The 12,560-nt window shown below is 34.2% G+C and overlaps 1 protein-coding gene across 4 annotated transcripts in view; it reads right to left on the bottom strand.

Moving 5' to 3' along the window:
- Positions 1-12,560, bottom strand: part of LOC114325306 (homeobox protein homothorax) — a 675,897-nt gene that overhangs the window by 238,154 nt on the left and 425,183 nt on the right. For all 4 annotated transcript variants that reach the window (XM_050653960.1, XM_028273338.2, XM_050653961.1 and 1 more), the window contains one exon: positions 6,280-6,474. In XM_050653960.1, coding sequence (XP_050509917.1) covers positions 6,280-6,474 — 195 coding nt within the window. The remainder of the gene's footprint in view (positions 1-6,279; positions 6,475-12,560) is intronic.

Genomic DNA, 12,560 nt, shown 5'->3' with positions numbered 1-12,560 from the left:
TACTTTGTACGTAAATAATATACTCTTCATTGGTAACGATAAAGTCATTAGTTTTCGAGATATTTGAAGTTAAATATGAAACGGCACAGTTATTTTGATTAATTTATGATATGATTAATATGATTAAAATTTAAAAATTATTTGTACCCAGTACTTTAAAACTATTTGGCGTATCCTTATCATACTTGGCAGAAAGTGTAGGTACTGTACACCCTACTAAATTAAGATAAGTAAACGTTTCTAGCTACTACCAGAGGCGTACGACAGGGGATCGTGACTGGTTGACCCTTCCCAAATTCTACGCCACTGGCAAAATTGCTATTTTAGTGTATTTTTTTTATTTTGAAATAATTTTTATGTAGATAATATACTCTTGATTCGTAACGATGAAATGATTAGTTTTCGAGATATTTGAAATTAAAAATGAAGCAACACAATACACTGATTAAAATAACCATGTCGTTTCATTTTTAACTTCAAAGATCTCGAAAACTAATGACTTTATCGTTACGAATGAAGAATATATTATTTTCATAGAAAGTATTGGAGAATCCAAAAATGGAACTAAAATAGCAATTTCGACAGTGGCGAAGAATTTGGAAAGGGTCAACCATTCACTTTCCCCCGTTATACGCCTCTGGTAATAGCCAGAAACGTTTGTTTAACATAATTTAGTAGTTTGTACAGTAGCTTTACTTCCTGCCAAGTATGGAAAGGATATGTCGAATAGTTTTAAAATGCTGAGCAAAAATATTTTTTAAATTTTTAGATAAAAAACCCTGTAACTCAGTAAGGAACCACATTTTATTTAAGTGTTTTAGGTTAAATCTTCGTATTTTGTGCTAAGATTTCTCCAGTTACTATATGGACAATTATTAATGAAACACCCTGTATATGGCGATCATTATTTACCAAAATTCCTTGCGTTCGCAGAATTTTGGGTGACACACTTTTTCTTATTTTTGAAATTGTTATCCTACTCAGTAAAGAGCGGTTGCCGGAATGATGAAAATTGTTAAGAACCGAATGACATTTTTCCTGGTCTATAAGCACTTGGAAAATGCCAATAGCGTCTCTTCCAAACATTTGTCGTCTACGGTGTGTGTGTATAATTAACGGGGTATTTATAGTGCAAGGGCAACGATCAACGATGGCGTGGCTCGGTTGATATAGCAGCGGAGAAACAAACGCGCATCATGCCGTTCTAAGCGCTTCACAGAAAATGTCAGTGATTTGTTTCAGCCATTCTTTCGCTTGTCACCTTGTCGGATGGATGCGACCTTCTTGGAATCTACAAAGAGATTTATGGATGTGGTCTCATTTATATCACAATAAGTAATTCGGCTTACTACAAATCTACTAAATACTCGTGCGTCTTTGATCCCCGTGGCCTAAATCATTTCAAAGCTGACAACGCGGAAAGGACACCAACAAAAGCTCTAAGCTCTTATCAGGATATATTTTCCAACTAAATGGACGATTAACATATACAAAATATAAAAATCATGGTTTAGCTAAGTGAATCTATGTTTTGAATTGCCAGAAGGGTCAAATTTTAAATAAATGGCAGATTTTTTATTCTACTCCAGTCATCAGGGAGGAAAATGCCATTGAATATATAAAAATCATACGACGAAGCTGAATTTTGCTGAAAATGTCAATTTTTGGGAGCCCAAAAAAGCTGCCACTACTACCCCCGGACTTGTCTCACTTGTCACTAAAATCCCCCTCGAAGGGGAGTCAAATCTAATGTCTTATTTGTGAACATTGAGTTGTATTTTAAAAATCCTTTTTGGGCTATTTCCGATCTGACTTTTACCTCATCTGGCTTATGGAGATCAGTGATGCCAAAACTCCCAGGCACGTGTTGCTACTAAACTGCCTACATACGATTCATTCTAATCAGACGGCGTGGCATCGGCGCACTTCTATCGTCTATAAGAAATACGTAGCCCTATCTACACAACGTTCCGTTCTTAATCTGAAACGCTCTATAGGTATTTATACTTGTCGAACCTCTCTAGCTGTTTACCTTCCAGGTCAGTTGTACGGTGTTGGTAGGGTTTTTTTGGAGATCAACATATAGCCAGGGAGGTAGTGTCAAATTTAACCGGAGCATTTTAGCATGGCTGCTTTCTTTTTATTTAGTTAGGTGTTCCAAATCTTATTAACAAATGATGTGTCAGCTGGCCCAAAACCGGGGATTTTAGACAAGAAAGGGTAAAATATGAAACTTGATGGAAAAACGTTACAACTTATGTCAAATATTTATCTACCTGACTTACAACTACTATTCATAGCCGTGCTCACTTCGCTCCTAGCTTTCACTCAGGCAATCCGGGTTCAAATCCTGGAGTTGAATTTTTTTTTGTTTTTAAAATTGACATTTTATTTTGAAAAATAATTATTTTTATAATACCACGTTTGTATTATTTATACGAGACAATATCAAAAAACTCTGTATGTCTTTTATAGAATCGCAAACTATGTATTTGATCATATTATGATTGATCTTAATAAGTAAATTTTTTTTCATGACAAAGCTATTTAGTATTAATTTAACTCAAATCCTAAAAAACAGGATTTATTGCGTTTTGATTGATCGCTCCTCAAACATCCAATTTTATATATTATAGAGAACAGGGAAATATTTAGATTGCTATTAAAAATGGGGGTTGGTGATAGAAAAGTGAAAAATTAGGGTTGTATGTATCTTTTGGTTCTACGTCTACATCATATAACATTAGGAAAAAACAGTTTGTCCAAAAAAATAAAAAAAAATGTCGGGAGGGGGTGGGGAGGGCAACCCCCTTTTTCACTTAAATTGGTCGTACTAACTCAGGAAGCTTCAGGGGTTCACTTACAACAACTTTGCTTATTAAGATCAATCATAATATTTATGATCTAATGCATAGTTCCATTTCATATTTCATATCAACAGATTTGTTTATATTGTCTCATATAAATAATAAAAACTTGGTACATATTATAAAAATATATATTTTTTAAAATAAAATGTCAATTTTAAAAATAAAAAAAAAATCAACGCCAGGATTTGAACCCGGATTGCCTGATTGAAAGCTAGGAGTGAAGTCAGCAAGGCTATTAATAGTTGTAATTAAGGTAGATAAATATGTGACATAAGTTGCAGCGTTTTTCCATCAAGTTTCATATTTTACCTTTTCTTGTCTAAAATCCCCGGTTTTGGGCCAGCTGACACATCATTTGTTAATAAGCTTTGGAACACCTAACTAAATTAAAAGAAAGCAGCCATGCTAAAATGCTCCGGTCAAATTTGACACTACCTCCCTGGCTAATATACTTGATTTTATTTATATTCATTGTCAGTCCCATTCTTTTGCTTTCATTGTTGATTCTTTCTAAAAAGACTTTCTGCCATAATTGCGGTATCGTCGGCAAATCTTATGTTATTAATCATATTCCCTCTAATTATTACACCTTCAGTTCTTTCCCTTTCTAAGTCCCTGCTGAATCCTTGAATTCCTATCTGTTTTGTCTCACTGTTTCCTACCCTTAGTGCCACTGTATTATTGTAGTATAGATTTTTGGTTAGAATAATATCCATAGGATTTAGGTTTATGTTCCTTAGTGTGCGTATAAGTTTACAGTGTTTGACTCAGTCAAACGCTTTTTGGAAATTTATGGAAACATACGAACACGCTTTTATTATATTCCCTGGAATTTTGTAATGCTCTAGCATCATCGCAAATAGTGCTTCCCTTTCCCTTTGTGTTGAGATTAATTATTATTCTGGAATTATATTGAATTGTTTGAATTGAGATGTCAGTATTCATCTGGATTTGGCATTCACAAACAAATAAACACACGCCGAGTAACGTTAAATAAAGACAAGCGTTAAGACCCCATAGCATTGCAAAAGACACGGTTGTATTGATACATGGTTGTTATATAAATATAAGGTACAAAAAAGACAATGAACTACGGAATTTGTTATAAGTCGACATGTAATTTATTCGGGTCAGTAGAATTGTTAACTTAGTAATCTTGACCTAGCCAGTTCGTTTATCATTAGATATATCTATGTATATATCTACCGAGTTAATATAATACTTTGTGAAACCATTGTATTTTTCCTCTATTGCCCTGGTGTATTCACTATATGACCAGAGAAAAAATAGAGTACATATTGTTATATTTCTATTTGATATGAAAATTAAAATTTGATAATTATAGACAAAATTCAATTTAATATAAAATATTTTCAATTTTCTCAACCACGGGCATATAAATTTAGAACAACCTGTATACAACAAATTGTTATATTTAATTTTAAGAAGTGATTAAACGAAACTCGGGACAATGCGCTTAGAATGAACAAAGTGAATGGCGCGTACCATTGTCGTTGTTCGCGGAAGGTTCGATCATTAGCCTATGCTAAATAAGACTCAAGTGAAATCGATAATAGGTCATTATCGTTGTTCGCGGAAGGTTCGATCATTAGCCGATGCTAAATAAGACTTAGTGGAAGTAGATAATAGATCATTAAATTTTGTAATTAGTAGAAAGTAATTTTAGAATGGGAATTAACTATTTTTCTTTTGAAATCCATTAAGCATATTTAGAAAGATTAAAAATTGGTTTTGAGGAATACTGCGAATGAGAGTTGGTGGTGGAAGTTTGATTTGCGAATCTGGAAGGGATATTTAGAAAGTAGGGGAATGAATGACAAATAGAGAGAGAATGTTTTGAGCTATCGAGAAGTGAAGTCCAGTAGTAGACGGTAGTGTACGGAGAGTGAGAAAGCCGGTGTAGTTCCGTGAGTGTGGAGTATCTATCGTGGAACGAGAGGTAGGCCAGGTTGAGAGTAAAAGAACCTCCTTGAGCCAAGAGTTCCCGGTAGCTGATTGCAGTTTCGAAAAAGGTAGAACACAGCATCACGACAGAAGCAGGAAACGAGAGCTACACGAGCTAGTTTCAAAGGAGAACATTACTGGAAGCCAGGACGAGGTTTTGATTGCAGCCAAGGATAGCAGGAAACGGGTCTTGTGTGAAGACATTCTCAGTTCACCAGAAAAAGGTCAGTCTCATTTGTTTGGACATGAATGTATGGGTTTTTCGTATTAAATACCACATTTAAAATTGAAGAAACATAATCAATAATATCAGAAAAGCTTCATCAAACTTAAATAGAATTGTTGCTAATAAATCATAATAGTTAAATGTTAATAAAAACTGTCAATTGGAAACCAAAAGGAAATAAGATTCCCATGTGTAAATGTTATGTTTAAGAATAATAAGATATAGCAAATATTAAGCAGTGATTGCCATTTAAATAAAATAAACAATATTTTGATTACAATTGTAACCCATATGTGTTATTATTTTACTCTTTTCTTTCCTATCCCGATTAGGAACCATTGAGAAATACTTAGAAGCCACGTAAGTAAGTAATTAATTTTATAAAAAGCCCTGAGATTGAAAACATATTGATATGTGATCTGGTAAATTAATTAGATTATTATTAATGCATTGATTAAATTAAATGACATATAAAAATATTATCTCATATCAATAATAAAGATCACATCAATATATACACATACAGATAGCTGCAAATTTTTATCGTTATTTTTAGAGCAAACACAAAACATACAGAAAAAAAAAGTGCTGGCAGATTCTTTGTGATATTCTCGTTATTGTTCATTACACTAAGCATTAGGAATGAGAAACTAAAAAGGATGTTCGATCCATACTTTTTAAGGATTGAGTAAACTCAAACTGATTGTCAAAAAACTGTTTCCTCTAGGCACCAATAGCAAGGCGGCTTCTATAACACTTTGGTTCTATCTTCTAGAGTCTAGAGGTCATTGTCGGTTTACTAAATTATAATAGTAAAAGGTCTTCTTCTTCTTATACTTGTTGTAGATCTGTCGATCTGTTAATTCCGACGTTGAAGTATTTCTTGATGCCAGCTATCTCTCCATCTTTTTGGTGGTCTCCCCGGTGGACACTTGCCTGCTGGTTTTCCTTCTAGAGCAATTCTTGGTAGTCTGTGCTCCAATAGTAAAAGGTACTTTATATAAAGCTATTATATATGGTAGGAGAAAAACTGTATAATTTGGTATTACACGAAGATTTTGTACCAATTTTGTAAATAATCAAACTGAAATTTTTTGAAATTACGTTATGAAACCGGTAATTCAGAATGTCCATTTCTTTAGCAATTATTTTACTTTAAACAAGGAACTAATAGGAATAGATAGAAAGTGCAAAATAACGTTGGAATGTAATACTTACGACATCTGGAGTGCTGGCGCCATCTGTATGCGACGTCGAATCGGCGTTGCTCCTGGTGCCACCGTCTCCGTTGGTGGAGCCCGTTAGCTCGGGGGGTTTGCCACCGTCCCTTTCATCTATCACCAAGTCTATGGGCATTTTACCCTTTAGACAACTTATATACCTGTGGCAGAAATTGTCACATAATTCATGAACCTGTAACAAAAAAGACAATTCATATCGATATTTTTATAGTGATTAAATACTTAATTATATATTTTATGCATAAATTCTGAAAAAACCTCAGGAACTTTTGAAACCATATAGATTAAAATAAATATATCATTAATTTAAAATATATAGGAACGAAGCTGTAAGATAGATTGCAGAGTTGCGTAATATCTAGGAAAGTGATACCCATGAAGCCAGCAGATTAGATAAAGATGAGTAAGGGTAGGTAAGGGTAGGGGATGCTCGACATATGCCTTATTAGCTCATATCTCCCTGTAAAGACCTGAAGAGAGATAAGATCAGACTTTCTGTAATTCATCTTTTTTATAATAAAGAAGTTCCCTTGGATATTATAAAAACTAATAAAAATGTCTACTGAAACAACAATCAGCTAATCATGTCGTAACAAAGTAAACAAAATTGTATATAATTTTAAATTAGGCATTATAAACGTCAGTAGAAAATACGTTTGATCGTTTGAACTATTTTAAAAACATAGAAAACTTGTACTTTTACTAAATAGCACTAAACCACACTTATAGTGTTTTCTTTTATTTTCCATAGGAAACCTTCTTTCCTTTCCTTCAAAAACTGTATTAAACTCCAATCTCAACAAACTGGGATATATTATTACAATAACATACGATAAAAATGCCATTAGATTATAAATTTTTCCCTTATTCTGCGACGATGAGCTGGCCAAATACCCAAGTAGGTGGAGGCCAATAAACTAAAGAAGAAAAAGAAGAATATGCCTAAATATAACCATAAATATAAATATAACCATAAAGTTAAACTATGTGACGTCACGGGTCGTTAGAACTATTTTAACTCGCCGAAGATTTTAAATTTGTACTTCTAAGTTATTACGAGTTTTTGAAGCGTGACATTTTGGAAATCTCATTTTTAAACAAAATGTGTAAGTTCCCAATTAAATCAATACACAAGGGATTTAATTTGATACAAAATAAGAGAAAAATAAAAAGATAAAAAATTTCTTAAATTTTATGGGTGGCCCATTTTCTCTGACGGGCAGTGTATACATACGGAACAGTCCTCGTATGCTACGCCATTGCGCTCAAAATAAAAATAAAAATAGTTAGGATTCCCGGAATGGGCAAAATATGGTAGTTAATGATTGTATGGGTATTTTTTTCGGAGTTAATTCTGTGATTCTCAGTATTAAAGCCGACATGTAAAAATATGGAAATTGCGGCATAGAATGCGACTCGATCGAACTCCGATGGCCATCGAATCGCTTTTGCATTTCACATACACATTTAAATTGCTAAAAGGGGACACTATCAACCTGCACATCTCTCTTTCTTCTTCTTTTCAACTATGTCTCCTGCTCTTTCTCTATTTCGCTCTTACTTGCCAATATTATAATCTGCAAATGCGTAGAACCGGTTGTCTATAGACGACCAGCGACCAGCCATCTTGGATGGCACAGGGATAGTAGAACAACTATACATAAGCAATATCAGTTCTTTAATGCCGAAAGATATTACTAACATGTAATACTTACATCCACATATTTGAGCGTATTAACAGCCGGTAAAATGTTCTAGTGGAAGGTAAATATCTTATATATACGATACTTACACATTTATGTCACTAGATAAATAAGTTTGCGGTAAAATTTTTACATAAATATGTAAATAATTACCTCAAAATACTTCGCTAAAATTGTTGCAACAATAAATGAGAAAATCTTGCAGATTATAGATACAAGGGGACAAGGTAAATATATGTTCACGATATCGACTGAATTTTCTCCCTATTCCTTCTTTATTTATAGGCAAATATTAAACTTTATTCACCTAAATCAATCACCAAATCAAACCAGACATCGGGGAGCAAAAATTATACTCGCCTTTGCCAATGACGTTGATGCAGTAGCACAATCAACATTAGAAATTAAGGATATTTTCTCGAGATTTGAAGAAGCTGCATTAAACATCGGTCTAAAAGTAAATGAAGACAACACAAAATACATGGTCGTCTCAAAACAAGAACGACGGCGAATAAGGCAAAATATTACTATAAACGATCATAACTTCGAAGTGGTTAAAGAATTTAAATATCTATTAGGAGCAACAATCACAAATGACAACAAACTAGAGCGAGAATTTGAAACGCGAATAATGGCAGGAAACAGATCTTGCAATGAAACATCTAATGAAGTCAAAACTTCTTTTACGAGGTGCAAAAATCCAGATATATAAGAGTCAGCAGTCGCGTATGGAAGCGAAACATGGACGCTAACAAAAAGAGAAGTAAATAAATTGCTGGTGTGGGAACGTAAAATCCTTCGAATGATATATGGCCCTTGCAGAGACAGCGTGACAAACGAATGGAGGTGCAGATACAATAACGAGTAGAGTCTCTATTCGGAAAAGAAAATCTAGTCAGATATATAAAGGCTAATAGACTCAGATGGGCAGGGCATGTGATACGCAGTAACAACAATCGCCTTATAAACAATGTGTTCTGGGAAAGGCCAGATGGAAGGTCTGTAGGGCGGCCTAGAAAAAGTGGAAAGATGCAGTCAAAGAAGATCTAGATAAAATGGGAGTACGACAATGGGAATTAGTGGCACAGGGCCGACAAACATGGAAGGCAATAGTAAACGCGGCAAAGACGCAGGAAGAGTTGTAGCGCCATTGATGATGATGATGACCTGAATCAATGTTTAGATTGACCCTCCACATTTTTCGGGGTCGGTCTATATTTCTCCTTCCCATTGGCGATTTATTCCGGGTGATACTTAGCGTTCTCCTTACTTACTACTACTAATGTCGGTTCATAACGTTGTTCGCCAGACTTCCAATTACCACTACTGGTTGTTCCATAGGTCCTCGTCTGTTTTTTTCTCTCGCCTCTGTGTCTATTTCTTCTCACCAATTTGTTCTAGGTCTACCTCGTTCTCCTACCTTCTAGTTGTCATTATCGTATTTCCTTCCATTCTCATTTCCAGATATTCGCTGACGATGCTGTCCTTGATTCTGAAGACAATCTCCAAAGGCTACTGCATGCATTTAATACTAAAGCTAAAGCACTAAATATGCCCACCAACACCGAGAAGACTAAGTGCCTAATTTCCAAAGAACCGATAAGATGTAAATTGGAAATTGACTCCAAAACTGTGGAACAGGTGAATCACTTTAAATATCTTGGTTCGGAAATAACAAGAGGTCAGAGAACAAACAATAAAAGCAGCTAGAATCTCGGGATGCCTGAAAGAAATTGTATGGAAGAACGAACTTTCAATATCTAAATACTGGAAGCAAAGTCAAAATATATAAAACAACAATAATTTATTTGCGGCAGAAACAAGACCAGACACAAATAGAACGTTACAAATGATGAGAATGGTTGAAATGAGAACAATAAGAAGTATATAAGGCAAAACTTTATGTGCCAGAATAAGAAGTGAAGACATCAGACAAAACTGTGGAATACAGGACATAAGAAGGTGACTCAGACAGAGACGAAGATATTGGAACAAACATATAAAGATAATGGAGGACAGCAGACTCGTTAAAAGCGCAAAATCGAATAACCCAGTAGGTAAAAGACCACAGGGTAGACCACCAACACGATGGCGAGAATGCTGGACCTCATCGTCCGGGGAAGTCTTGATGGCAATGAAAGAAGAAGAAGAAGAAGAAGAAGAAGAAGAAGAAGAAGAAGAAGAAGAAGAAGAAGAAGAAGAAGAAGAATAAGGTATTTGTTGTTCATCCATTCTTTGTGTATATCTAAATTAGATAAGTTGTTTTGTTGATAGGTCATCTGTAATTGTTCGTTTGATTCCCATTCCTTCTCTAATGTCCTCGTTGTTAATCCTTTCTCTTCTAGATCTTCCTGCTACTCTTTTCCAAAAATCCACTTCCTTTGTTGTCAGCGTTGCTAATGTTCTTTCTTTCAGTGGACATACCTCACCACTGCATAGAGCAGTGTTTTTCAATCTTTTTGATTTCGCGACCCCTTTACAGGTTGACATATTCTGGAGACCCCTGGTGTCATAGAAAGCCAAAGAAATAAATTAGTTAAAAACTACATACGTTAGGTAATAATTTTTTCCTATTTTGCTACATTTATCTTTTATTAACGAGAGCCAACAATTAAAGAACAGCCAACATTTTGCTTTTCAGTTTGACGAATCTACAAATATTTCCGACTGTGCACTGTGTGTAGTATTTGTGCTCTTTGAAGCAGATGGTAGTGTCATGAAAGAAATCTTATTTTGCAAAGCAGATCCTGCAAACACTACTGTAGCAAGTACTGCAAAGTATGAGCTCGCTCCATCAAAATCTCCTTTATCACATAGAGGTCAGGTCGCTACCAAAAGAAAAGTATTGGCAAGAGTTCTGGGACTGAGAGCTGAATTGTTAATGTTCTTACAAGATGCAAAATCAAAATATGCTTATCGTTTTTCTGACCCTATTGGCTCTTGAAATTAGCATCTTGGCAGATCTTTTTAGCCACCTTAACAACTTGAACAAGAACCTTCAAGGAAGAGAAGAGAATATTTTAACAGCTAAAGATAAAGTAAAACCCTCTCACGCAAAACTTTGTTTGTGGTCAACCTCTCTGCAAAACAAAATGTTTGAGTCTTTTCCATGTATTCAGAAGATTGATGAAGATAATGCAACAGACCAAAGTTTTGCAGTATCGGCTCACATTCCTTGCATAATTTACAAGAGCAACTTTTGACATGACAGAACAATTAACAAATTAGGTACCTACCCATGTATCTAGTACGGTGGCGCTCACTGTATAGTACTTTGACGACTTTTATTAATTCTATAATAATGTTGTTCTGAAGCTATTTCCTTGTGGCATTTTTGTAATCAACTATTCTAATGGGAAATAAGCCACAATTAACTAAAAAAAAATGATTTTATTAACGTTACGACGTCCAAATCGGATGTTGTTGTCAAAATACAAAATATTAATAAATTGAAAAAAAAATTTGTTGCTCAGTAAAAAATTCTTCTAATAATTTAATTTAATCTGACTCATTTATATCGGCAATTTATATCTATGATCTTTCAGTAAAGTCGTCCCAGGAACGCAACTCATAAATATTGGCAATATCATTTTAAAGTCTTCTACTTTAAAATGTATAATATATGTCTGAATGGCCGATATAAATGAGTCAGATTAAATTAAATTATTAGAAGGATTTTTTACTAAGCAACAACATTTTTGTTTAATTTATTAATATTTTGTATTTTGACAACGGCATCCGATTTGGACGTTGAAACGTTAATAAAATCATTTTTTAGTTAATTGTGGCTTATATCCCATTAGAATAGTTGATTCTATAATAATATTCGTACTTTTCATTGGTTGCCATAGCTGTACCCTGGGATCAAAAATGGTCAACTCCATTTTTAAAACAGTGGAAATAAACACGTATATGTGACAAACACAATAGACTGGTGTTTCCTGATACATTATTATTAATTGATACACAAACTATAATATGTTAGTATGAAAATAATAATGTATCACGACATGCCAGTCTATTGTGTTCGTCACATATACGTGTTTATCTCCACTGTTGCAAAAATGGAGTTGGCCATTTTTGATCCTAGGGTTCAGCAGGACTCAATCGTAAGTAGGCTTTCTGTAGGTCGTATGAATTTCTTGATTTCATGCCACCTTTTTTTTTTCTATTTTTAGGTAGATGGGCCTGTATTAATCCTAGAATACGGGTCATTCGTAAATTTTACGACGCTCATAATACATTGGGCATTTTTGTCCACTCTCGTTTATTTTAACGATTTCCCCAATTGAGTACCTTCCACATTAGTATTGAGCTTGATAATGTAGTAGACGGTTGTTAAAATTTCCAATTCTAAGACCATTTTTCGTCGCTTGGTTCGTAAATTTTACGAAAGTCCCGTGTTTATGTCATATAATAAATCAGCTGGCTATTGTTGTCTGTATTTTGATTTTAAATGTTTTAGTAACAAAAACTTAAGATAAATTGTTTTTTCATTCTCATTACATAATATACTATTTAATATTTGAGCTTTTCATATTAGAATGTCAAATAC

The sequence above is a fragment of the Diabrotica virgifera genome, chromosome 6 (assembly GCF_917563875.1).
Source record: "Diabrotica virgifera virgifera chromosome 6, PGI_DIABVI_V3a".
Classification (NCBI taxonomy): domain Eukaryota; kingdom Metazoa; phylum Arthropoda; class Insecta; order Coleoptera; family Chrysomelidae; genus Diabrotica; species Diabrotica virgifera.
Note: the sequence above shows the minus strand (reverse complement) of the source record. Positions and strands in the feature narration are given on the sequence as shown.